General features: G+C 56.4%; 1 protein-coding gene across 3 annotated transcripts in view; it reads left to right on the forward strand.

Annotated features, from left to right (window-relative positions):
* LPCAT1 (lysophosphatidylcholine acyltransferase 1) overlaps positions 1-26,571 on the forward strand; it is a 61,745-nt gene that overhangs the window by 10,276 nt on the left and 24,898 nt on the right. For all 3 annotated transcript variants that reach the window (XM_050795197.1, XM_050795199.1, XM_050795198.1), the window contains exons 2-5: positions 10,943-11,085; positions 18,020-18,234; positions 23,305-23,417; positions 24,799-24,859. In XM_050795197.1, coding sequence (XP_050651154.1) covers positions 10,943-11,085; positions 18,020-18,234; positions 23,305-23,417; positions 24,799-24,859 — 532 coding nt within the window. The remainder of the gene's footprint in view (positions 1-10,942; positions 11,086-18,019; positions 18,235-23,304; positions 23,418-24,798; positions 24,860-26,571) is intronic.

Genomic DNA, 26,571 nt, shown 5'->3' on the forward strand with positions numbered 1-26,571 from the left:
GGGAGCTGGTTGGGTGTTGATGGGGGTTCTCCAGTCACAGGGTGTCATGGTTTAGGGCATGACCAAGACCAGACTGGCTTTGATCCCATTCAACACTGCAGCATCCTCGTAAGACGCCCATGGACTGGAGTGGGTTGAAAATGGTAAATAGAGTGGTCTAGGGGAACCGCTGTGCTGTGGGACTGCAGGACCGATTTGCAAATTCAGAGGGAATCACTGAACACACTGTCATCTCGCAGGCGAGAGCCTCGGGTAGGCGACGTGCCGAGGATTCTGGTGAGGACGGTGGAGTAGAGATGACAGCGGCAGGAGGCGGTGTGGCTGGTTGAGGCTTTGAAAGGAAAAATAGTTCAGTTTTAGAAAAGCTATATTTAATTTTAGATTTGAGTGGGAGAGCGAAGAAGAAACAGCTTTATAAATAGCAGTCAGCATGGGTTCTGGGGGAGAGGGGTTCCTGCGGGGAGGCGCAGATCCTCCTGTAGTCGCACGGGGTGGGGGTGAAAAGCTCCAGAGTGCGACCTCACCGAAATTTAAGGTCAAGGAGACAATGGGTGTTCACAGGGGTGAGAAAAAGAAAAGAAACCCAACATAAATTTGGCAAAAGATGTATATACATTTATACAAATGAGCAAATGACGCAAACAGAAACGGGAATACCCGCTAAACATCAAATATTCCTCCCGATGAAACTGTCCCCGTGATGTGGCCTGCGCTCCTGGCAGCCCTTCCCGCCTCCTGCAGGTCTCACCTGGGGTCTGCAGCGCCTGGGGTGTGGGCCGTACCTGCAAAGCTAAGAGCGGTTGTGTGTGGAGAGAGAGCCACAGCAGTGGTTCGCGATGCCAGTTTCTCACGTTTCACGTCTGCGTTCGGCGTCGTAACTATGAGAATTGATTGTGGGCGTGACCGCTGATTCCGTATTTGAATGCAGCGTTTGGTTTGGACCAGAAGGCACGTTACATGAATAAAGGTGTTTTGGTGACTGGGGAGACAGAAGAGGAGGGCGTTTCCTGCTCGGGGTGTGTCTGTGGGTGCTGGACGGGAGTGGGTGATTCCTGAAGCTCCCGCCAGCTCTCAGGTGCCGAGGGCGGGCTGGTGGTGGTTGCTGGTGGAAGTGCCAGCTCCGTCCGACGGGAGGCCTCAGAGAACTGCTGTGCTTTCAAAAGTTGTTCTTTCTCTAAAAGGAGAAAGCAAAGTAAAATTAGACGTACCTTTTTCCTCCTGCCCGTGTCGGGGGTGGCCCTAGGATCTGAAGTGCTCCCAGGTGGGTCTGCTGAAAGTCTGTGAAGGCTGCGTGGGGCCTCACACTGCCCAGAGTCCTTCGCTCGTTCCCGGTTTTTGGGCGTTGTGTCTCATCTAAATCAGGTTACAAATAGCTTGCTTTCTATTAATTCCTAAGTAACAACAAGAGCAACCAAGATTGCTCCCTGAGTAGTGGGTCCTGCCCACCCCCACCAGCCTCGAGGTCTTCCAGTTTCTGCCTCTCGCCTCTTTAATCTGCTTCGGGAAGCCTGCGCCCCTGTCCTCAGGGCCTCTTGGGAGGATCTGGAGATGACTGAGGCCAGGCCCCCGGGGTGGCCTTCAAGGACTGCACAGCCCCAGAAGCTGCCGTTCCCTTCGCTTCCCGAGGAGCCCTGGTCTCCCCAGTGGGACTGCACTGTTCTCCAGCTGCCCTGCCGGATAGGGGTCGATGAAGCTTTGGGCCCCCTCTCCCCTGCAGGAGAGCCAGCCGTCCTTAGTGGTCCCAGTTGCAGAAGGCTAGGAAGCTGTCTGAGGGAGTGGGTGCTGGGTTCATTTTGCAGGGGGTACCAACAGGAGTTGGTGAGAGAGAAAGTGGGCCGTAGGAATGGCGGTGCCTTGAGAAGGGAAGGCTGGAGTGGGCCCGGGTAGGGCTGGGTTTGGGACATCGGCTGGTGGGATGGTAGGTTGCCTGCGGGCCCTGCACACTGGAGGGGGCTGAGTAGCAGCTTGAGGACATCAATGTGATGGTATTGGCCACCGCCCAAGGGCATGAGAGTGCACAGAGCGGAGGGGGTCCCGGGCCTGTGGATCCCCTGCCACTTACCCACCTCCCCCAGGGCGGCCCCTGACTCCAGCCACCCTGCAGCTGTGGCTTGTGTGCTGACCTGCCGGCCACCTGGGAAGGCTGCCCTGCTGTCCCCCTCTGGCCTCAGGTTCCCCACTTGTACAAGGCTCCCACAGTGGGTGGGTGTTTTTGCTCTCTGGGGTTGGACAGGCTCCTGGGGCACACGGCCGCATCCCCTGGCAGGATTTTCTCTGCCTTTCCCTTGGCAAGTGAGGTGACCTTCTGGGTGACGTGCAGGAAGTGAAGTGTGGCCTGGCCTTCCCCATCTCTACATCTCGCTCAGCAAATTCTAGCGTGTCGTGTGCACTCCGTTCTGGGTGTGGAGTTAACTGGTTTTGGGGCTGGCTATTAATGTGTTGTATTGTTCCTTAAACCGCGTCTTTGGGTCTCACCGGCCTTTCCTTCTGTTCGGCACTGTCCATGATCAGCTCTGGCTGGCTGCCACCCACTGCTCTGGGTTTCTGGACTGGGGCACAGGCTGGGGCCTCCGGGCCTCTGGTGCATCCCCTCAGCATCTGAGGGTGGTCACGATAACGATGACTCTGTGCCCTGGGCCGCATTGTGCTCTGGCCTGCAGTGTCCTCAGGGGTTGGGGGAGCCCACAGGTCAGGGCACCTGCTAGTTCTGGAGGCCGGCTCAGCGGGCACTGGGCCTGGCAGCCCCTCACTGTGCTGTGCCTCTCCCCACCCAGGCCCTGCTTAATGCGTGACTTCACTGCCCAGTCACGCACTTCTGCGTGTTCCTCTGGGACTGGGAGCCTCGAAGATACTTGGGTTGCCATTGAACGTTGACCCAGTGGCACAAGGCACCAGCCCTGTGCTGCTTCTGACCAACTCACCCACCTCGGGATCCATCCCTGGTGCCCTGTGTGGCTCGGAGCTTCTCCCTCGACTGGCTCGAGGTGCTTGTTGCACAGGTGACCCCCGACTCACCTGTCCCCCATGGCACCCTGGGTAGCATCCTGCCCTGTTGCCACTAGTGATGAAATCCACAGCCTGGGGCCGCCTTCCCGATTGCCCAGCCCGTGTGCTCAGCTCCTGGGATGCCTGCTGCCGGCCTCGGCGAGGGCCTCCCTCCCCTCCAGCCCCTCTGAGGCACCTTGCTCTGAGCGGCACAGGTCGTACCTGGGCTCTCGGTGGAAAACCCACCAGAGAGAGGCGCCCCAAGAGGCGGTCTCCTGCTGAGCCCGGACACCACCAGCGTGGTGCCCTGGACGGGTCATGACAGGAGGCTGGTGCCCGCCCTCCACACACCTGCTCTCCTCCTCTTTTGAGCCGATGGAATTTCTCAAAGGAGGGGGATGCAGAGCCCTCTCGGACATAGGAGTGCCTCCCAGGGCTCCCCGGAAGGGCGGGCGCTCCCCATCTGTCCAGCCCAGCGCAGGTTAATTTGGCAGCGAGGTGTTTTACCAGAATCTTTGTTTCACCTTCCCCAGAGCCCACCTTTCCAGTTCCCACTGAGCACCTCCCTCCTTCCCCGGCTGTGGAGCACCTGGACTCCCAGGTCGTGTGCTGTGGGATAAGGGCATCAGCCCTGACCCGTAGGGCTCCCAGGAGCAGCCTGCAGCCCCCATCCCCGTGCCTCCCTTCCCTTCTGCTTCACTCTAGAGGAGCGTCTTTCCTCCGCGTCTCTGGGTCTGTGCTTTTCAGTGCCCTCCGGAGATGGGGTAGACTGAACACTCCCCCTGTGAACACAGTCTCCCTCTGTTCCTATGGACAAATCGAAAGCGTCTGAGAAGCAAAGACGGCCCAGGATGTGGCTGTGGCAGCAGCCCCTGGACAGCAGGCGCCCGTGTGTGCTGGCGCTCGCCCTCTCACCGTGGGAGGAGTGAACGTACTTTTGTGGATTTGCAAGTGCACTGTCACATATCCTGTGGAGTCGGGATAATTTTTTCTCCAGAATTAAAGCAGCAGTGTCGGGATGCACCTTCAGGAGGGAGGATTCCTGTGAGCTTCCTCCACTGCACTAACCGTAGAGCTAGGGAGTGGCTGGCACTGAGCATCTGCCGCGGCCGCCTGTGCGGGGTGATGCAGCCCCGCGTCCTTCGAGTCTCCGGGCCCCGTCCTTCGGGCAGCCTCCCCTCCACCCCGCCTTGTTGCAGGTGCATTGGAGCCCCTCGCTGACTGGGGCACTGCAGTGTGACATCCCCAACACGCGGGTTCGGAGGGGCTGCAGCATCACTGCGCCTGGTGCGCCTCACCAGCTCCCCTGCCGGGCACCACGATGGTGTGAGTGCACCTGGTGCGCCTCACCAGCTCCCCTGCCGGGCACCACAATGGTGTGAGTGCACCTGGTGCGCCTCACCAGCTCCCCTGCCGGGCACCACGATGGTGTGAGTGCACACGAGAGGGACCACATGTTCTCTGGAGACCTTCGTGTCTTTGGGTTCAGCACTGATTGTGAAACGCTGGGCGATGCTGGGGCCTGGGGCTGCTTTTGGCCCTGGTGGCCTTGGCAGAGATGAGGGAGGGGTTTGCCAGCTGCCTGACATCAGAGAGCCTGGGCCTGCTCATTGTGACCACCGGTGCCTTCACTCAGAGACTTCCAGAGAGTTCCAGGCAACATTAGGATGGCCTTGTTTACATTTAAACCAAGAGTCATCACTTTTATACTTTTTGTCATGGGAAATCTCAAACATAGGTCAAATGTCTTTCTCAGCTCAGGCTTCCCTAATAAAAATGCCTCAGATGGGGCTTAAACCACAGATATTGTTCTCTCACCATCCTGGAGGCTGGAGTCCGAGATGGAGGCACAGCAGGGCTGGTTCCTCCTGAGGCCTCTCCTGGGCTTGCAGACGGCGCCTTCTCCCTGCGTCCTCACAGGGCCGTCCCTCCGTGGGTGTCTGTGTCCTCATCTCCTCTTATAAGGACACCAGGCAGATTGGCTCAGGGCCCCCAGATGACCTCAATCCACCTTCATCACCTTTGTAAAGGCCCCATCTCCAGATACAGTCACGCTCTGGAGCCCTGGGGGTCAGAACATCAACAGCAATTGGGGAAGGGGGCCAAAATTCAACCCAGAACACCAAAGCAGTGATAATATGGTGGGCCTGGGACCTGCCCCCAGCCTGGAGAATGACGGTGTGTGGTCACGTGCACTCCCACTGCGCCTGCCCTGCTTGGTGCGGCTGCTGTCACAAAGGACCACAGACGAGGTGGCTCCTAAACAGCAGACATGGATTTCTCACCCTTCTGGAGGCTGAAGTCCAAGATGCCGGCAGATTCGGTGTCTGCCAAGGGCCCCCTCCGGGTCAATAGATGGCACCTCTGTGTCCCCACAAGGTGGAGGGGTGAGCGAGCTGCCTCGGGCCGCTGGTGCGTGTGGATCAGGAGGGTCCTCCAGCTCCTCCTTGTTTGCTGCAGTGGATTTGGGCTGTGTTTTGTGGAGTTGTGTGTGTTGTGGAGTTGTGTGTGTTGTGGAGTTGTGTGTTTTGTGGAGTTTTGTGTGTTGTGGAGTTGTGTGTGTTGTGGAGTTGTGTGTTTTGTGGAGTTGTGTGTTTTGTGGAGTTGTGTGTTTTGTGGAGTTGTGTGTTTTGTGGAGTTTTGTGTTTTGTGGAATCCTGTGTTTTGTGGAGTTCTCTGCATTTTCTGATTGATTGCATCTCCTTGTTTTCATTGGGGTTTTCTGGAAGCTGGTGGTTGCATCTAGACCCAGAGAGGGTCAGTTCCCACCGGTCTGCTGTGCTGCTCCTGCACCAGGCTCGGTTGGCTGCTGCTGCACCCCTGCCACATGAGTGTGTGTGAGCTGGGTAGGCCTCGAGCCAGCCCTCAGGACATGAGCCTCTGCCAGCTTCCTTGATTTGGGCTGCACCATGCTCCTGGAACTGCAGGCGTGAGCCCCCGCGCCAGCTTCCCAGATGTGGGCTGCGCCGTGCTGTCCCATCTTCCTTTCTGCATTTCCCACCCGTGACCTGGAGTAAGCCTGGCTGAGGACCCCCGGGCCTTCTGCTGGGAAGTGGTATTTAGCGGCCGCAGTCTGCACCAAAGCTCTCCATGCATGTGGGCAGGTCACTGCTTGGATGCCCTGGTCTATCGTAGCCAACTTTCAAATAGTTCAGACTTCAGACAAAGTTCTTCATAGGATTATGCTATAAACCCTCATTTATGGCTCACACACAGGATGACCATATTGCTTCCTCCAACTGGCATTTCTCAGGTTAATCAGGGTCCTATGGTGACAGCCGGTTCACAGCCATCAGCAGCTTGTCTTAGGAGGGCCAGGTTGCAGGTCTCTGCATCTGCAGGCGTCCACAGTGTCCTCCCCAGTTAGCTGCCGCGGGGAGGCCTGACTTGTGGTGACCCGGAGTGTGGTCCATCTTCTCCTCTCTGAGTCCCTCCGCCTCCCCGCATCCAGCCTCTGGCCACACTGCCTGGAGGCTGCTCCGGCTCCCCACGGCTGCCCGCCTTGGTCATGAGACAGCCTGCTTATCCCTGTCCGTGACTTGCAGTGATGTCTTGGGCCGCACGCTGCCCCTGCTGCCTCTGGTGAAGGTGCCAAGGGAGCTTCTGTGGGAGCCTCTGAGCCAGGGTGCTGGCCCTTGCTTAGGTAAGGAGAACTCTGCCCTCTCTGCCATGTGTCCCTGTGGCTTCAGGTCTGAAAACGCACGCCTGCTCTCTGTGGACACTGCAGAGCTGCCTTGGGAAGGAATGGCGGTGCCCAGTGCCTCCACTTTAGTGACCTGAGTCTCCAGCGACGCTGCCTGGGAGACCGCACGGCCAGGCCCGTTTCCTTAGAGGGCCATTGTTCTGGGAGTTTCAGGTCTAGCCAGGATTTTCTAAGAATTTCGTTGCCTACCCAGCACCTCCCTTGGCCACCCCTGCCGGTGCTGAGGGCTTGGCTGCCGCAGCTGCCCCAGCCAGCTTCTCTCTCTCAGCTCTGCCATTCTGGCATCTCCCGGGGGGGCCAGAGTCCATCCAGACCCATCTGCACTAGGGCGTGGGAGCATGAGGAATGGAAGGATCCCAATGGGTGGGCCTGAGACTGGATGCAGGGGTGAGGCCTGTGGAGGAGGGTGGGCAGAAGGTGCAGGGGCATAGAAGCTTCTGGAAGGAGCCACAGCAGTCTCCCAAGCCCTGTTCTCCTTGGCGAGGGCTCTGGGTTCCTGTGGGCGGGCCGAGCCTGGCAGAGAAAGAGCGCACAGGCCCAGAGCTGGGTGAAGTGAAGACAGAGCGGTGGAGATGCCTGGGCTCTTCACTAGGAGCACTGCTCCTCCTCCTACCTGGGGCTCCCAGAGGCCCCCTCTCCAAGCAGTTTTCATGGCACTGCAGAGCAGAGCCACGCCCTCCCCATCTCCTGGAGGCCTGGGGAGCTCCTCCCTGGCCGTGTTCCCGCTCCACCCTCCACTCATCAGCCCTGTTTGCCGAGGGTCAGCGATTGCAATTGTGGCCCACAGGCCCCTCTCCTTGCTGCCACTAAGCTCAGAAGCGCAGGCTGCATTCCCTGATGCACCATGAGCAGGCGCAAGGATGCATGGGCTGAGGGTCACATGGTCACGCCGTCTTCTGGGACGCCAACAGGAGTAGGTGCACTGACGGGTGGGGAGGGTCACCTGGTCAGGTATTCTTTCCCATGCAGGAAGGAGCCAGCACAGAGGGTCACTTGTTCACGCAGTCTTCCCCGTGCACTGAGGAGCAGGTGCAGGGATGCATGGACGTGTGGGGTGAGGGTCAGGTGGTCATGCAGTCTAACCCGTGCAGGAAGGAGCAGGTGCAGGGATGCGTAAGTTGAGGCTTGGGTGGTCGCCCTGTCTCCCCTATGTGCGCAGGAGCAGGCGCAGGGGTGCATGGGCCTAGGGTCACGTGGTCGCACAGTGTGTCCCCCCACTGGGTGGCCCAGCGAACCCCACGTGCTAAGGAACCAGCAGCTTGACTACCCTGGATGCAGGCAGGGCCTCCCCACCCAGGGCTCATTCATGCCCCGTGTTGTTTGGGGATGGGCACTGCTCCCCCAGCCCCAGAGCCTTTTCCAGTGGGGGTCCCGTATGGAATGGCCTGGCCGGCAGTGCTGTTTCAGGAACGCCAGAGGTGGAGTGAAGCAGGCTGTGGGATTACAGATGTGAGCCACCATGCCCGGCCCAGCTGTCGGCTTTAACAGCAGAGCCAGGCTTGTGTACCCCGGAGTGGCCTCTTCCCAGCCAGTGGCCCTGGAGCCCCCAGGACCAGGCGGGCTGAAGGCCGAGGCTACGGTCTCCTCCACTGTGCTCTCCTCCACTGCAACAAAATATGAAACAGTACCAGTAGATGGGAATGGATGAAATATTTAAAACTAAATTTTACAAATAAAGGAAAAGGCTGCCCCTTAGATTTGTGGGATTAAATCGAGGTGGTCCTTAGGGGAAGCTGTGATCTAAATGTGAATATCAGGAAATAAGGTGTTTCTGAAAATAACGACGTGGGCTTTTCCCTCAAAAAGTTGAAAAGAACATTTGACTAAATTCAAAGCAGAAGAAAGAGGAACTCATAAGAGCCAAAATTAATATGATTAGGTCACAACAGAGAGAATGAACAAATCTGAAATGGTTCTGTAAGCAGATTGATAAAATAGAAAAGTATCTGGCGACGTGGGTTTGGAAGTTCTGGCAGGCACAGATAACGTTAGAAATGAAACCAGAGAGTAGCCTTGGTGTAAACCCGAGGAGAGTGTGGTGGGCAACTTGACTTAATTATCTTAAAGGCAGCTGGGGGGAGACCTTGGTAGTGGGAGGGGAAAATATGCCAGAAGCTTCCAGGAAGAGATTTCCTCATTGACAAAAATAGTGAGGTCAAGCCAAGGAAAAAGAGGGACTTTTAGGCAGTAGTGTTGGAAACAGTGAGGCAGCGGTCAGGAGCTGCCGGCAGGCAAGGCCGCACGCTGGTTTCGTAGAGCGACCGCATGAGGAAGCTGCCGGGAGGAAGTGACAGGCGCGGCTTACTCAACAGGTGGTGACAGTCCCAAGCACCTGTTACCCAACAGACCTAGCAATTCCTTTTAAAAAACAATCCTCACAGGTAGCGGCACAGTACTGAAGCTGGCTTTTAGTGTTAGAGAGACTGTGGCCGTGAGGCATCACAGTGGCGGATTAAAGTGGGAAACAGCACGTGGCTGCCCCCACAGGTGCAGGAAAGTCGCTCTGATAACGCTCAGCACCCACTCACGATTTAAAGCAAGACAAAGCTCGTGGAGGACGAGGCCTGGGAAGGTTTCTCGGCAGTAAAGAACGTTTGCTGAACACCAGTAACATAACACGACGTGGAACAGTGACAGGCGTCCCCAGTGGCGGGGTAACAGGTTTGTGGTTGCTTGGCGCAGCGAGGGCCATGCTGAAACGGGGGCCCCCGGAAGCGGCGGAAGGGGAGGCACATTCGAGGTCGCCACCTCTCGCAAACCAAACATCGTCTAGATCTGCGTACCCGACAGGCTGACCTGACCGCTGGACCCTGGCAGGGTGGAGACACGGGTGGCGTGAAGCCGTGAGAGTGAAATGCACACTGCACATCCAAGACAGCACGAGAAAATGCAAACTAGCCAGTAGCAACTTCTATGTTGAGTACGTGTTGAAATGATATTTCAGATATATCGGGCAAAATGAACTATATATTAAATTGTCATTCCCTTTAAATGTGGCCCCTTGAAAATTTAAAATGACGCATGTGGCCGGCATGTTTCTCTTGGACTATGTTGGGTCTCTGTTGAGAACCCAAAAGAATCTAGGGACAAACCAAGGAAACAGAGTGGGAGCGCTCCCATGACAGGCATCAGAAATTAGGGATGGCTGCTGCTTGGGAGCCGACTGCAATCTGTGTCTCCTGGGTCTTTTCTGTCTCTGTGCACAAAACCTGCACCTCAGGACTGGTGTTTCCCCTCACCCAAAGCCTCCGGCCCCTCTGCATGGAGTCCTGCCCGCCGCCCAGAGGGACCTCCATCCTCAGACCCTGGGCTGCCTGGGATCCTGCAGCCTTGGCCTGCCCTGGCGTGGGGGCCTGCCCTAGGCATGGGGGGCCTTCCTGAGCCCCCATATTGACCTGCACCCCTGCCCTCCTGCCAGTCCACTCTCCTGCGCCGGGTCTTCCATTGGCTGGAAAGTCACAGCTTCATTCTGCCGCCTTCTCTGTGGTCCGAGGTCCAACCTTGGACCAGCTACCTCCCCACGTCACCAACACTGCCTAGGGTGGCGTGTGCATTCTCATGCCCACATAAACGATTTCAGGGGAAACTGCTGAGTGAGGCCTGGGGGGCTGGGGCTGTGTCCTGGGGGGCGGAGCTGCCTGGGAATGTGTCCCGTGGGTCAGAGTGGCCCTTGAATTTGCAGGAGAAGCTCCACTGTGTTGTTCCCAAGCCACTCGCTTGGCGGCTCCAGTAAGGAGGTAGGAAGCCGGCAGTGGGCGTGGAGCGTGTCAGTCAGCACTGGTCGGTGTCCACAGCCATGGTGAGGGCTGGTCAGCATCAGCACCAGCCAGCCTTGGTCAGTGCCGGTCAGTGCCAGTCACTGTTGGTCAGCCTTGGTCAGGGCTGGTCAGCACCAGTCAGCCTTGGTCAGTCTTGGTCAGCGCTGGTCAGCACCGGTCAGCCTTGGTCAGCTGGTCAGCCTTGGTCAGCGCTGGTCAGTGTTGGTTAGCCTTGGTCAGCACTGGTCAGCACCGGTCAGCCTTGGTCAGTGCTGGTCAGTGTTGGTTAGCCTTGGTCAGCACTGGTCAGCACCGGTCAGCCTTTGTCAGCCTTAGTCAGTGCTGGTCAGCCTTGGTCAGCTGTGTGCCAGCTGTAGCCCCTCCCCAGTTCTCCACTCTGCGGGGCGTGCTGTCCCCCTGGGCTGACCTCTGCCAGGTGGGGAGCTGCCTGGTGTCCCACATAGATTCTCTGGATAACGCCCCCCTCTGTCCGCAGGTGGCCCTCATGACACTGACGCTCTTCCCGGTCCGCCTCCTGGTTGCCGCTGCCATGATGCTGCTGGCCTGGCCCCTCGCACTTGTCGCATCCCTGGGCTCTGCGGAGAAGGAACCTGAGCAGCCCCTGGCCCTGTGGAGGAAGTAAGTTGAGCATGTGCTGTGCTCTCCTTGTGGGGGGGTCACGCGGCCAAACAGTGGGAACCCATTCTCCCAGTGGGGTTGTCTCTCCACCCTAGCCCATCCGTCCTTCCCTTCCGAGCCCAGCATCCACCAGGGCTGCCACCTCCCAGTGGGGACTCGGCCACCTCCCTGCTGCCTCCTTCTTCCACGCCTCCGCCACAGTCCTGCTCTGAGGCTTCATTTTCCAGTGCTCTGCAGGACGTGTGGCCACTGTTTCAATCCTTGAGCACAGAGATCCCCCTACACCGTGGCCTTCTCTGCTCCGGAACCTGCCGGGGCTCCCTGTTGCTGATGGAAGTCAGGCTTCTGGACACCCTCTCCTGGCTTTGTGACTCCAGCCCCCTTACCCCTCCCACCTCAGGCCCTCAGCTCTGGCCCTGTCCATAGTGGCCTCTCCCAGACCCTCAGGCTGTGAGTGGACGACCTCTTGGGCTGCACTGACAGGGTGCCACAGTGACATAGGCCTCCTGCCTAGGGAGGTCCCCACCGGAGTGGCCCCCATGCAGAGGCAGCTGGACCTGATACGGTTGCTGTGGGCCCGGGAGGGGCCGTCTTCCAGGTGTAAGCGCAGCAGCAATGAGGGGAACGGCTGCTCGGGGAGCAGGTGGCCGCCGTGACATCTCCTGCCAACCTGGTCTTATTAAAAGTGGGCTAAGTGGGAACAGGTTGCCGCATCATAAAGGTTCAGTGACTTGACATCAGAATCACCATTTCTGGCCAGGCTTGGAAAAGCAGAAACTGCTCCCCAGGGCCAGCAACTGGCAGGAGCCAGGCCCCAGCCCTGCCTTTGGACAGGAGGCCCGGGCCCTCCCCACCCTCCGAGCCTGCATGTCAGCCAACACTGGCCTGGCCTGCTGCCTGCTGGCACCGCCCCTCCAGGGCCGTCTTCCCCTTGCTTTGTGGACCTAAACTCTTCCTGCTTTTAAGCACAGAATATAAATAAAGCACAGCTACCCGATGAGGAGTACATCTAAACTAAAGATCCAAAACAGACCACAAAAAATTAAACTAAATCACAATATTTTCTTGTTTCATTTAAATTCCTGAAAGTATCTGCCATTAGCAAATGAAAATGTTGAGATATCATAAATATTTTGATAAATATTTTCAGTGTCTTAGAAGTTATCACTCATGTCCTATAACCACAGCTCTGACAACCTTCCATGTGTTGTTAACGTCTCTCATCGTCCTGAAGGGGCTCCCAAAATCTTTTATTCAGAAAGAGGATTATTAGTAGTTAACGGGAGGCTGCTGCCTGACTGTAAATAAAGTTTTACCAGAGCACGGGCACGCCCACTCGCCTGCGTGATGTTCAGGCTGCATTGGTGGGGAGCCGGGCCAGGTGGTTGGGACAGAGGCCGTGTGGCCGTAGAGCCTAATGCATTCACTGCCTGGCCGCCGACAGGTGTAGTGGACATGCCCAGGCCCCTCCTTTCTCTGGAAAGTGTCTGATCTGTGAGCTGTATGTACACCAAAGTGTTCATGGCCAAGAGGCTGACGGGAGCTGACATCTGCCTGAGCTTCGGTTCTCCTCGATACCCAGGGCCACACTCAGACACGCAGTTAGGTGCAGGGGAAAGACGGCCACTTAGGGTCCCGGGTTTGCCGCCCCGTTGCGTGCAGACATGGTGCAGTCGTAGTTGAGGGCAGCCTGGGCGCTGGGGTCCCCTCACTCCGGGCCCTGCTGAGCGGGTGGACGTTGAGCAGCTCGCTGGGTGGTGGTAACCTGGGGCAACCTGGGTTCTTTAGGGTGATGGGATTATCACTGGCTTTGGTTCTTCATTTTGCCTTTCTAGATTTTTAAAATTCTGTTTGAAGAATATGCTTTATCTTGAGGTTTGTTTTTGAAATGTTTTAACCATAAGATAGGAATTGGGTATCAAATATATAACCAAGCAAAATAGATCAAGGCCATATCAAAGTCAGGCTTTGAGTTTTGCTGAGTTGAGAAGCCACAGCTAGGAAGTGGGGGTTCTGTGGTGTTAAGCTGCAGGTGACCTGGCTGAGTGTGCTGCTGTGGGTCGCAGTGGCTTCATGGTGCTTTCCTGGCACCCTTTCTCTTTACCCCTGTGTCCTTGTCGGGCTGAGCTCCCCGCCTCCTCTGTTCTATCTCGGGAGGCAGCAGCCCAGTGCAAGCACAGGCTCCACTTTTCAAAAATAGACGGCTTGGGGCAATTTTCCATTTCCCCGTGCTAACCCTGGTGGCTTTTCTTATCTATGAATAATTGACTTGGCTTCATCAGGCGGTAAATGGACCACGACAGACTCTTATTCTAGCAGCTGTCCTTCAGAGACGCTTTCCTGTGTACATCTCATGCACACGCACAGCGTACCATGACAGTGACACGCTGGGGTTCCTGTCACCTCTGCTTCATGAGATCTTTGGGCATCTGGGTCTGTGGAGACTCACTGTATATCATTCTGTGTATGTGTGCAGAGAGGGTGTATGTGAGAGTGCACACGTGTGTGTATGTGTGTACATATGTGCATGTCAGTGTGCATACGTGTGTATGTGCATGCACAAGAGTAGGTACATGTGCATAGGTGTGTGGTTGCATGTGTGTATGAGAGCAGCCGGTGCAAGTATGCGTGTGTATGAGAGTGTGTATACGTGTGTGCTGTGTACATGTGTGTATTGCATGTGTGTACATGTGAGTGCATATATATGTGTGTATGGATGGATGTCTATGTATCGTGCACATGTACGTGTATGATGGCATGTACGTGTGTATGAGTGTTGTGACTGTGTACGTGTGTGTATGTGTGTATATGTGCAGCGTACCTGTGTACAGGTGTCCACATATGCATGTGTGTACATATGTGTATGAGAGTATATGTGTGTACATATGTATGAGTGTGTGTGCATGTGTGTATGAGTATATATGAGAGCGACGTGTGCGTATGTGTGTGAGTGTGTGCCTGTGTGTGTGCAGGTGAACGTGTGTGCATGTCAGAGAGTATGCACGGATGCTCGTGGGCACTCAAGCTGCCCGTGCTGCCTGGCATTGAATCCCACCCCTGGAGCTCCTGGCATCTCCTTCAGCAGCACCGATGAAAGCTCTTTGGTGCACAGTGCTGGGCTTGGCTTGGTGCTTGAAGGGAAACAGAGAACAAACCCTGAATTCTGAACTCCCCAAAGGGAAACCTAGTCACAAAAGCACCGTAGTTAGGGACGCAGGGGATCAGGAGAAAGCTGGATTTGAAGTAGCAGATTCAGAGTGTACCGCTGAATAATAATTACGTAGTCGGTGGGGACTTCAGTTGGCTCACGTTATGCTCTGCTCTGCAGTTTTGAATAGATTGATGTTGAATTAAAGCATTTTTGCTGAATGTAAGTTAGTGTCATTCAAACCTTCCTAAAATAAAAATCTTAGGCTTTCAGTGAAAGAATGACACAGTTTCGCGAAAGGCACTATTTTAAGTTACTTTCAAAACACACAGTGTTGTAAAAACCGTAGCATCGTTTTGCAAAACCCGACCATCTGGGGCTGGATCCTTGACCGCTGGCCAAGTCCTGAGCTGGGCCAGGCCCTCCAGGGGCTGTCCCTTGGCTGACTGGACGGTTCAGATGATGGTGCCCTTTCCTGAATGCTCTGTGTGGGAATGTCCGTTCCCAAGTTTGGGGATGCCATCCCCGTGATGACTCTAGGTACTCCGCGTACGTCGGCCTGGAGGTTGGAGCTTGAACTTGAGCATCGATCCACTTTATCTAGTCTCCCAGAAGCCAGCAGCTCCTGCCACCTGTGTCTCAGCCTGGGACTGCCCCTCCACACCTGCAGCCCAACACAGCTCCCCCACCAACTGCCCAGGGGCTGTCCCTGACCCAGCTAGGCCGGTCCACATGCAGCACCAGACTTGGCTCCTTGAGGCCCTGCCAGATGTGGCCCCAGGGCCCCTTCCCTTGCCCTGCCCTACCGGCACTGTAGCCAGCAGTCAGGCTGTGTACCTGTGTACAGGTCCTCTCCAGGGCCCCTTCCCTTGCCCTGCCCCACTGGCACCGTAGCCAGCAGTCAGGCTGTGTACCTGTGTACAGGTCCTCTCCAGCGCCCTCTCCGCCTCTTGCCTCCGGTCGCAGCAGAACATTTGGAACCTGCAGAGCCGCGGCCTGGGCATGCCCCTCACGCTTGGCTGTGTGGGCCTCCCCCGCCCACCTCCACACGCCAGCTGGGTTGAGGGGATGAAGGCCTCAGCGGCCTTTCTCCTTTTTCCCCTGCATGTTCTGGAGATTTCCTCCTCCTCATTTCCCAGGCTTTCCGGTGAGTTGCTTGTCTCCCCAGTGAAAGTCTTGGTTTCTGAGAGTGTTTTCTTGTTCCTTGATGCCCCTCAGAACCCCCGTTCTTCCTGACTCTCTTGGCGATGGTGGATGTTTTGCACCCCTCTTCTGATGCCCACCCTTTCTGTCTCCTTGGGGTCAGGCCTCTGCTTCTCTGCCATGCAGCCGCTCTGCTCACACGTCTCAGGATTCTTGGGTGTCGTCTGTGTGAGGACGGTAGGACCGAGTGGATTTCCCGGGGGTGCTGATGGAGATCCCCGCTCCTGTGTATGCAGATAGATCCGGCTCCTGATTCACACTCGCCTGGGAACGGGCTGCCCAGGCACCTGAGCACCTTGGGCTTGAGCTGGCTGCCTTTGCCTTGGGGTGAGTGGGTCCTGGGTCCCCCACCCCACAGCGAGCGGAGCTTTTCTCTAAGGCCGTCATCTGCACCAGCAGGCCGGGTTTTCACACGTGGATGGTTTAGGTATGAAAGTCCTCCAAGATCTTTAGAGAGAAAGCAGAGGCTGTTTTTTCCCTTCCCCGACACCCAGTACATTTCCCCTGAGCACGGTCTGACCCTGCAATTCGATTTGGGGGCTGGCAGGTATGTTCCTCCAAGGGCTGCCCAGGTTTGGATCCCTTTTTCTCTGCTGTCCTCTCTCCTGCCCCTGACCCTGCCCGGAACCAGCTCCTGTGCCTGCCACAGCCTCCTCTGCAGCCTCACTTCTCCTTCTCCCGTTGCCTTGTTTCTTCCATCTTAGGCATCAATTGCTGTCTGTTGGCTTTTGTTTTTGTGCTTGTTTTTTTTTTTTTTTTTTTTTTTTTTTTGTGGAAAATAACATGCATACATAAGAGTACATCTTTATTTTTTAGTTTAGTTTAGTTTTCTTGAGATGGAGTCTCACTCTGTTGCCCAGGCTGGAGTGCAGTGGTGCAGTCTCGGCTCACTGCAACCTCCGCCCCTTGGGTTCAAGCAATTCTCCTGCCTCAGCCTCCTGAGTGGCTGGGATTACAGATGCCCACCACCATGCCCAGCTAATTTTTGTATTTTTAGTAGAGACAGGGTTTCACCATGTTGGCCAGGCTGGTCTTGAACTCCTGACCTGAGGTGATCCACCTATCTCGGCCTCCCAAAGTGCTGGGATTACAGGCGTGAGCCACCTTGCCTGGCCAGAAAAGTACATTTTTAAATGTTCAGCTGAACAGGTGGTGGAGAAGTGCAAGCCTGTGTAATCCCTCTCCTTTAGAAAAGCAGCATCCTGGGTTGGTCCCCAGCGTCTCCTTACGTAACTACACCATTGTTTATCATCTGCATACACAAAGGCCATTCCAGGGTGGCCCCGCGAGAGGCTCTGTGCTCTCCTAGCAACCGCCTTGGCTCAGATCCATGGGGACCCCTGTCCTGGAAGTCTTCTGAGAGGATCCTCCATCCCAGGGGAATGTGAATCCAGTAAGGCTTCAGGCTCTTGCTTCTCTGTGCTGTGGTTTTACCCAGTGTGATCCCCCACTTAACCCAGTGGCCGGGTGAGACGTGGCTTTTCACGAGGGTGAACCATGTTCTCTGTGGACTAAGGTGTGCGTGGCCTGTGGCTTCTCACACACCATGGCTGTCTGCTGCCTGTCAATTCCCTGACGTGTGGAATAACAGCCTCATCTGTAACCTCATATGAAAGCAAATACACACATTTAAAAGGCTAAATTTGTATTTCTTTTTTTTGAGACAGAGTCTCGCTCTGTCGCCCAGGCTGGAGTGCAGTGGCCGGATCTCAGCTCACTGCAAGCTCCGCCTCCCGGGTTTACGCCATTCTCCTGCCTCAGCCTCCCGAGTAGCTGGGACTACAGGCGCCCGCCACCACGCCCGGCTAGTTTTTTGTATTTTTTAGTAGAGACGGGGTTTCACCATGTTAGCCAGGATGGTCTCGATCTTCTGATCTCTTGATCTGCCCGTCTCGGCCTCCCAAAGTGCTGGGATTACAGGCTTGAGCCACCGTACCCGGCCAATTTGTATCTATTTTAAAAAGAGATCGAGGATACACAAATTCAGTTAACCTAGGCTGATTTTTACTTTATTTTCCAAATTTATTGGCCATCTAATTTCTTCCAGAAACAGCTCACTGTAATAACACAACGCCTGGTTGTGGGAACCCCGGGCTTCCTGTGGAGATGAGGTGGGGACATTCGCACGCAGGTCTCAGCTTCTGCTGTCAGCTCTGAGCCCCTCCATATTTCGATATGCATTTTAGGGGTTTTAATGTTCTTCCCATTTCAAAATGATGGGATGCTGGTAAATAAGTTGCTAACATGAAGGTCCGAGGTCTTCTGGCCTGGGGCTTGTGCTGTCTGTGTTCGGGAGTCTCATGCTGTTTTAGCACTGCCTGTCGCGTGGCCGTGACCGCCACACAGGGCCCCGACCTCCCTCACAGGAGCGAGCGCAGCCAGTGAGGGCACGGCGGAGGCCAGGAAGGCGCGGCGTCTTGTCTTCCCTCACGCAGATGTCCCAGGAGCGGCGACCGCACGAAGCCCGTGGCCTGGACTGCGCCGTGGAGGGCCCTCCCGTGGGACTGCCCCGTGCCTCACACAGCCTCCGAGACCGCGGACCCATGCCCGTGTGCCCGTGTGACGCAGTGCCCTCTTTTGCAGGGTCGTGGACTTCCTGCTGAAGGCCATCATGCGCACCATGTGGTTCGCCGGCGGCTTCCACCGGGTGGCCGTGAAGGGGCGGCAGGCGCTGCCCACCGAGGCGGCCATCCTCACGCTCGCGCCTCACTCATCCTACTTCGACGCCATCCCTGTGACCATGACGATGTCCTCCATCGTGATGAAGGCAGAGAGCAGAGATATCCCGATCTGGGGAAGTGAGTGGGACCCCCCTGCTGGGAGTGAGGGACCCCGCCCTGCTGGGAATGAGCGTTCCCCCCTCCACTGGGAGTGAGAGAGCCCCCTGCCACTGAGAATAAGAGATTCCCCCCCTGCTGGGAGTGAGGGTCCCCCCCTGCTGGGAATGAGCGTTCCCCCCTCCACTGGGAATGAGAGAGCCCCCTGCCACTGAGAATAAGAGATTCCCCCCCTGCTGGGAGTGAGGGACCCCCCTGCTGGGAATGAGAGTTCCCCCCTCCACTGGGAATGAGAGAGCCCCCTGCCACTGAGAATAAGAGATTCCCCTCCTGCTGGGAGTGAGGGTCCCCCCTCTGTTGGGAATAGTGAGACCCCCTCTGCTGCTGGGAGCGAGGGACCCCCCTCTTCTGGGAATGATAGATCCCTCCCCTGCGAGGAACGAGGGACCCTACTTGCTGGAAATGAGTGAGACCCCCCTGCCAGGAGTGAGGGACCACCCCACGCTGCTGGGAGTGATCGAGCCCCCACCGCCGGGCACGTTGGCCTTTCTCCCCATTTTCTGTGTTGTGGTTTCCTGTGTGATTTTCATTGTTGTAATTGTTATTTTTATTGGCACCTGAGTGCCTTCACCATCATAACAGGCTACAGTGCTTGCTCCAGGTCTGCTTGGCGAGGGTGGCTCTCCTTTATCAGATGGCAGCTCTGGAAGTCTTTGGGAGCAGGGCGGCAGTGCACCCGGGCTGTGCCGTGAACCCAGGGGCCTGAGCACCTGGTGCTGCCGTGACCCCTCACCAAAGCCAGGGGCTCACTGCAGCAGAGACCCACCCTCTCGTCATCTGGGGACCAGATGTTCAAAATCAAGGCGTCTCTAGGCCGAAGACCCTGTGGGGCCCCTTCCTGCCTCTTCCCACTCTGAGGGCTGCAGGCGATCCTGGGCTGTGGCTGCATCGCTCTGCCTCTGCCTCAGTGGTCGACTAGCCTGCCTCCTTCCGAGTGTCTCTCCTCCATGTGTCTCTTATAAGGACCAGTCATTGGATGATGCAGGATGCTCTTGTCTTGAGATCCTTAACGAGTTTCCTCTGTAAAAACCTTTTTCCAAATAAGGTTCCATTCACAGGTTCCAGGGTCAGCATGTGGACCCATCTTTGGGGGCCGCATCCCATGGACTCACTGCTCTGGGAGGACTGTAGGGAGCCCTGGAGCCCTGCGTGGCCCCTCACCCAGCTGTGTGCAGCCCTGACAGCCAGAGCTCTGTCCTCGGTGCTCTTCAGGGCGGCTGGGCCTGTTCTGTCCTCGTGCTTCCTTCACAGGTGCCATCAGCACAGCACATCAGGTTCTGGGGCACAGCGAGCGGTCCTGGGTTGGCATTGGGTGGTGCTGCGGGCAGGAGCTGCAGGGAGGAGGGGCGTCGTCTGTGGCCGGGGCCCTCACCTGGGCGCTCCTGCCGGCTGTTTCCACGCAGCACCTAACGTGAGCATTCATGTGACAGTTTTCTAGAGAATATCGGGGGGACACATTCTGTGGTGCTGACCACTGAGGGTGGCGGCCACAGCTGGGATAGGAAGGCTGGAAGTGGGGTGAGGAAGCCCCGGCACGGCCGGTGGGAGATTGGGCCTGCAGCAACCAGAGGGTGTCCAGACTGTGCCTGCAGCTGGGCAGTTGTGGGTGGCCTGAGTCTGCCTGGGACAGGCTTGGAAATCAGGGATGGTCCTTGGTGGGACTGGAGGTTCTAGGGCTGGCTGCACTCAGCTGGCTGGGGAAGCCTGGAGGAGGCTGGACAGGCCGGCAGTGGAGGGAGATTGGACTGCAGGCACCATCTGAGTGATGGCCTTGGCTCTCACATGCACCCTGCTCTGCAAGCTCCACTGGCCCGTGGGGCAGCCCCAGCTCCAGTCAGCACCGTTTGCATCCTGTGGTTCCGGCACACATAGGAAACCACATTTGTGCCCCCACCGAAAGGCCCGTGGTCCTTCGTCATCCGCTCAGGGAGGGGGATTGTGGAGCTGTGTGCCCAGGGACCCTCGCAGCTGCAGAGGTCCTTGGGGAGGGGGCTGCCCACCCAGAGTGAACCTGAGCGTTGGCCGGGCTCTCCCCGTGCCGTTGGTGCTTCCCTGTGGAGATCACCAGCGTGAAGGAGTGTTTGGTACAGTGATGCTGGACGTTGTAGTCCCATCTTTCTAGAGGCCCGGAGTCCACCTCTTCAGGACCAACCCAGGTGGCCCAGCACTGCCCTTCATCTCGGCGCAGCAGGAAGAATGGCCGCGGCCGTGCTGCTGTGTGCGGGGCCCTCGTGGAGCCCTGTGTGCTTCTCGTCATTTCAGAGATAATCCCCGGACCTGCGAGGGAAAGGACAGTGACAAACAGGCTTGTCAGAAATTTTTGTTAGGATTCAAACTTAGCAGGAACCACATTTTGCTCCCTGCTGTCCTGACCTGAAAGGGCCATCATCCTGGGGCGTGGCTGATGACTCCTCTACCGGGCACCTGGAGCACCCTCTGATTCGGGAGCTCAGAACCATCTCCCCAGGCTCCAGCTCAGAACCATCTCCCCAGGTCCCAGCTCAGAGACGTCTCCCCGGTCCCAGCTCAGAGACGTCTCCCCGGTCCCGGCTCGTGGTGACTTCTGGTTCCTCTCGTGGACCCTGTGACAGCTCACAACTTTGTTGAAGACATGAGTGTTGAAAATGTTCAAAATATTTTCTTTTCTTTTTTTTTTTTTTGAGACGGAGTCTCGCTCTGTCGCCCAGGCTGGGGTGCAGTGGCCGGATCTCAGCTCACTGCAAGCTCCGCCTCCCGGGTTCGCGCCATTCTCCTGCCTCAGCCTCCCGAGTAGCTGGGATTACAGGCGCCGCCACCTCGCCCGGCTAGATTTTTGTATTTTTTAGTAGAGACGGGGTTTCACCGTGTTAGCCAGGATGGTCTCGATCTCCTGACCTAGTGATCCTCCCGTCTCGGCCTCCCAAAGTGCTGGGATTACAGGCTTGAGCCACCGCGCCCGGCCAATATTTTCATTTTTAGATGTATCAATACCAATTAGAGTGATCAACCAAGTGGATTTTTTTCATTTTCACGTTGTTAGTTTCCTTTCAGTGACCTTCATATCTGTACCATCTATTTACAAACCTTGTCAAGGAAAGTTTGAGGCTCAAATGCCCAAAAGACAGCAGAACGCTGTCACCTTCTTGCTGGCAAAGTGCGCCAGTCCCAGTGTGGTGTGCACACGGCGTGGTGACGCCCTTCGCTCCTCAGGGCTCCCGGGGAGGGGCTGCATCTCCTTGCTGTCCTCACCGCCCAGTTCTCGGTGCTCGAGTGTGAAACGCACCCCGGGCAACCCACCCGAAGATGCAGGCCCAAGACTTCGCTGGGATGCAGAGTCCTCACCCTGCGTCCCCCACATTTACCCCGGACCCCACAGGAGCGTGAAATGCCCCCATGCCACTGTTTTTTCTTCGCCGTTATAGACAGCTTCTGAAATCTTGACTCTGTTCATGAAACAAACCAGCTGACAAGATGGCGAAGGTGGCAGGGTGGCATCTCCAGACCCCGTGTGCCCTCGGGATGACCATGGGACGCTTTGGCCAAAACAGTGGGCACCGAAAGACCACGCAGTCTGGGCCATTTCTTTCACGCGTGCGCCATCCTGTGAGACAACTCTGTCATTCTTCCCTTCTTCTGATTTCGTCCTTTTTGGCAGAGTTGGGAATAACCAATGAGTAAAGATGAAATAGTCCTGGAATCGTGAAAAAGCAAAATGATTCAAGACATAGGAAAGACCACAGAGACCCTCGTGTGTGTTTGATTTTACAGGAGGTTCCCACAGACCCAACAGGCAGCCACAGGACAGAAGGAATTTTCTTTTTTTGGCTTCAATTTTCTCATTGTTCTTGGAGGAAAGAACCTCCAAGAAAGAATGAAAGTCATGAAATGCTACTCCTTACAAGTAATAAAAACACGAAGAAAAGAAGCTGAACTGGAAACTGAACTGGGGTGGGGAGGTGGCGCTGACCTGCAGCAGCCTGGGAGCCCATGGTGGGGTCGGAGACACGCTCAGTTGGCCTGGGGGGCGCTGTGGGTGGATCCTGCTCACCGTCCTCAAAAAGGAAGCTCCACTCGGGTAGTTTCGTTTTAAAGTCTTCAGAGTTTGCTCTTCTGAGAATTGCGTTTCCATGTTCAAATCCTTTTGCAGAAAGACAGGTGCCGTGGCCTTGTTGCCCTGGTTGAGCACCAGCCTTCATGGCAGGGTGTCCCTTGTACCCCAACCCCGCACCTTCCAGGAGGCCGTGGGGTGCCGTGGTTAGAACTGGGGCTGCGCTACAAAGCACCACAAAACTGGTGGCTTAGAGCAACAGGAATGTATTCTCCCGCGTCTGGAAGCAGAAGCACCAGAACAAAGTGCTGGCAGCACTGGGCTCTTCTGAAAGCTCCCTCAGCCCTCCTGGCTCCTGGCGGGAAGATGCTGGCTGTGGCCGCATCCTCCCATCGCCTCCTTCATCACTGGCCTTCTCTCCCTTTTTTCGTCTCCTCTTCCCACAGGGACCCTCATCTGGGACTTTTAGCTTGATCGTCTGCTTTGTCTTCTCCTCCCATAGGGACTCTCATCCGGGACCTTAAGCATCTGCTGCCACCTGTTTCCAAATGAGGTCCCATTCCCGGTACCAGGAGCGAGGACTTCAGCTTGTCTTTTAGGGGATGCAGTTCAAGCCACACGGGGTGGGCGGGGCCCAATCCACGCGACCCGGCACCTTCAACCCTGTCCTCTGTGAAGACCAGGACTAAAGACTTTCTGCTTCCTGGCGGTTGTCTTTCATTGACTTCCGTTCTGTGCTCCGTGTCCTCAGTGGGTGCCGTGGACTTGGTGTTTGTTACTTGTGGCACTGAGGACACAGGGCTTCCTGCTGTCACAGATGTGGGAAGGCCAGGTGCTGTTCCCGTTCCCTCAGTCAGGGACTCACAGCCCACCCGTGGCACAGCCCCTGGGGCATCTGGAGACTCCTGCCCCACTGGGCACCGTGCAGCAGCCCCCTCATTGCCCAGCCCTGCCTGGCAGGAGCCATGCATTCCACGTGGTCCGTCTCCCCTCCTCTCTTCCAGCTCTGATCCGGTATATACGGCCTGTGTTCGTGTCCCGGTCAGACCAAGATTCTCGCAGGAAAACAGTAGAAGAAATCAAGAGACGGGCGCAGTCAAACGGAAAGTGGCCGCAGGTAACGCACGCAGCCCCGATTGTGTTTCAGTGGTTTTATTCTGAAAGATGCGAACTTCGAGAGTAGGGAGGAAGAAACCGGGGCCCTTCCTCTGGGGCTGGATTCCGAATCTCTTCTCCTAGTGAGTACGTGAACTCAGGAGGGTGCTGCCAGGCACATTTGGTTTTGGCACCCAAAATTTAAAGTTAAAGTAAGGAAAAACAATTCTCAGACGCATCTCAGCTTCCTGAGTCATCTTTTTTGAACTAAGTTCTGACTCAGAGCATTGCTCATCCACCCTCCTGTTGCAGTCTGATTTTGGAGTTGATGTGTCAGCCTGCTGTGTGTTGGGTGGTTCCAGAAGTCCCAGAGTAAACTTCCTGGTCTGTGTGCTGGTTCCCAGGCATCATTCAGAAACCCTGACCCCAGCTGTAGGGGCAGCTCGGCCAACATGAGCTTGGACGCTCTTTTCCTTCCGACTGAGCCAGCATTAGAAGCTGGACACTCACAGAACTGTCTGGGATCTGATTGCTCAGGAAGCTTTGCAGGGTCTGGCTAGAGCTAGCCCCTTAGAGGGTTGTGACTTCCAGGGTGCCCCAGCTCTGCCCCCACAAGCACAGGCAGCCTCCTCCCCCACCCAGTTGGCCTGCCTGGCCCTGGGCTTGCCAGGGTGAGCCCACGCCGGCCCACCTGAGGTCTGGGTGGACCTACGCCGGCCCGCCTGAGGTCTGGGTGGACCTATGCCGGCCTACCTGAGGTCTGGGTGGACCTATGCTGGCCCGCCTGAGGTCTGTCTTCCTCGCGGGGCCCGGAACTGAAAGCAGCCTGCAGGGCTGGGAGTTTGAGTGCAGTTTCTGCTTCTGCAGGCCGGTGTGAATGGGAGGAACCGAAACCCCAGTGTGGAGGGTGCTGCCTGACTGGGGCTCAGCTCCCCTGCTCATCCAGCCCATTGCTGGGGTCCCAGCCCTCCTTCGGCTCCATCAGCCAGGCACTGCCATGCGTGGGTCTTTGCTCTCCTCTCCGCCTTCGTCCTGAGGAGAATGAGTGCTGCCCCCAGGGGGTGTTTATGTTGTGCCAACCGTGGGTTCTATTTAGTTGCACCTGGTTCTCATAGCGTCTGAGAGGTGGGCGCCGCGATGACCCGGCTTTCCAGGAGCTGTAGTTGAAGAAGACAGATGCCGTTTGTGCGTGGACGCTGCTGCCACAGTTTCAGAAAACCAGCAGAGCGGAAGTCAGTGTGTGCTTCCAGAATGCTTTTTAATAATTTAGATACTGAATCTGATTCCAGTGTCTAACTTATGTCAGTAGCAAAGAAAATATATTGCGAAGATTGGCGTCTGTAAGCTCTGAATTATAATTATGTACAGTTTAATGCTGATCTTTTTCTTCCTCCCACTTCCAGATAATGATTTTTCCAGAAGGAACTTGTACGAACAGGACCTGCCTAATTACCTTCAAACCTGGTATGTAGTTTTCTTAATTGTTTATTGTTCTTCTAGAGAAAAGGAAAATGTTAAAGTAATGTTTCTGAAGAATGTGCTGTGCCCATAAGAACAGTTTCTGCTTTTATCCTGTATGCTGGGGTTCTTAGAGGTATTCCTAAGAAAAGTCACAAAATAACTTGGAGAATTTGAGTCACGGATTATCGTGTTTACAGGAAGATGGAGAAGTTATGGTTTCAGGTCGTTTCCAGTGAGGTGGAGACAGAGGTTTGCCTCTGTTTTGAGATCCAGGCTAGGGGAGTCCTGGGTCCACAAGGGGCCTCCTTGCCTTTGAATGGTTCAGGGTGCCCTTCTTGGCCTGCAGTTCACCCCCAACACCTGCTTGGGAATCCCAGGTGCAGATCCCTGTGAGCCATCCTCAGATGCCCAGGGCCTCAGGTCCCCAGGTCCCCAGTTAGACAGTTCTTTCTCCCTGGGAAGCGGGGACTCAAATGCATGTGAACTTGGGTATCTCTCGCAGCAGTTGCCTGAGTCTAGTGTTGTGTCTGCACCCATGACGTGGGAAGTGTTGCCGTGAGCAGGCATTGGGTCTCTCCCGCGGTGGTCACCCGGGTCTAGTGTTGTGTCTGCACCCATGACGTGGGAAGTGTTGCCGTGAGCAGGCGTTGGGTCTCTCCCGCGGTGGTCACCCGGGTCTAGTGTTGTGTCTGCACCCATGACGTGGGAAGTGTTGCCGTGAGCAGGCGTTGGGTCTCTCCTGCGGTGGTCACCTGGGTCTAGTGTTGTGTCTGCACCCATGACGTGGGAAGTGTTGCCGTGAGCAGGCGTTGGGTCTCTCCCGCGGTGGTCACCCGGGTCTAGTGTTGGGGTCTGCACCCGTGATGTGGGAAGCGTGGCAGTGAGCAGGCAGCAGAGTCCACTGTTCTTTCTGCGCTGAGTCTGTTTGGAATTCTGCATACCCTTGGGCATGTCAGAGGGTCCACCCGGATCCTGTCGTCTCCCTTGGGCTACTTTAGAAAGTCGCGGCTCTCATCAACTGTGTCCACACTGGGGCACGCAGACCTGTTCTCCGGGGTTGGGTTAGAGCCACGTGGAAAAGCCAGCACCTCGCTCGGACTGGCACCGGCCGCCCTGCCTGTGGGGCCGCACAACCTGAGTGTCTGGGCTTTTATGGGAGCTGGGTCGAGGAAGTGTGCAGTCGCTTGCCTACGTGTGCCGCCGTGGTTTCCGGGCCTGTGGCCATCCTCCTCCTGCTCAGATGCGCGTGCTCTCACCCTCCACTCTCCTTGGTGCAGCAGGCAGATGGCAGGTTTTGTTGCTAGCAGAGCCTTCAGAGTGCAGCTCCATGGGAGGTACTGGGTCTTCCCGTTCCACTGTCTTCACCACGTGTGGTTCTGAGTCATTCTGATCAGAACCAGAGATGCAGAGGGTGGAGGCGGCACCCAGTGACCAAGAATCCACGTGCCCCCCCCACACTGGGCCCATGCCTGGGCATGGCCTGTGGGCAACCTTGATGAAGGCTGAAAGTGGGCTGTGTTTCCAAGGCTCCAGGGAGAAGACAGCTGGCAAGTACGTCAGGTCTTGTTCCTCGGCGGGTGTGGGGCTGGGGTCCGTGCTGGGCCCTGTCTTCAAGGGCAGGCGTTCTCGGGAGTGGAGCCTCATGCCTGCCGGGAGGCCCCTGGGGAGGGCCATCGCCTTGCCCTTTGGAGCTGGCAGCCCTCATGTAGACGTGA

The sequence above is a fragment of the Macaca thibetana genome, chromosome 6, assembly GCF_024542745.1.
Source record: "Macaca thibetana thibetana isolate TM-01 chromosome 6, ASM2454274v1, whole genome shotgun sequence".
NCBI lineage: Eukaryota > Metazoa > Chordata > Mammalia > Primates > Cercopithecidae > Macaca > Macaca thibetana.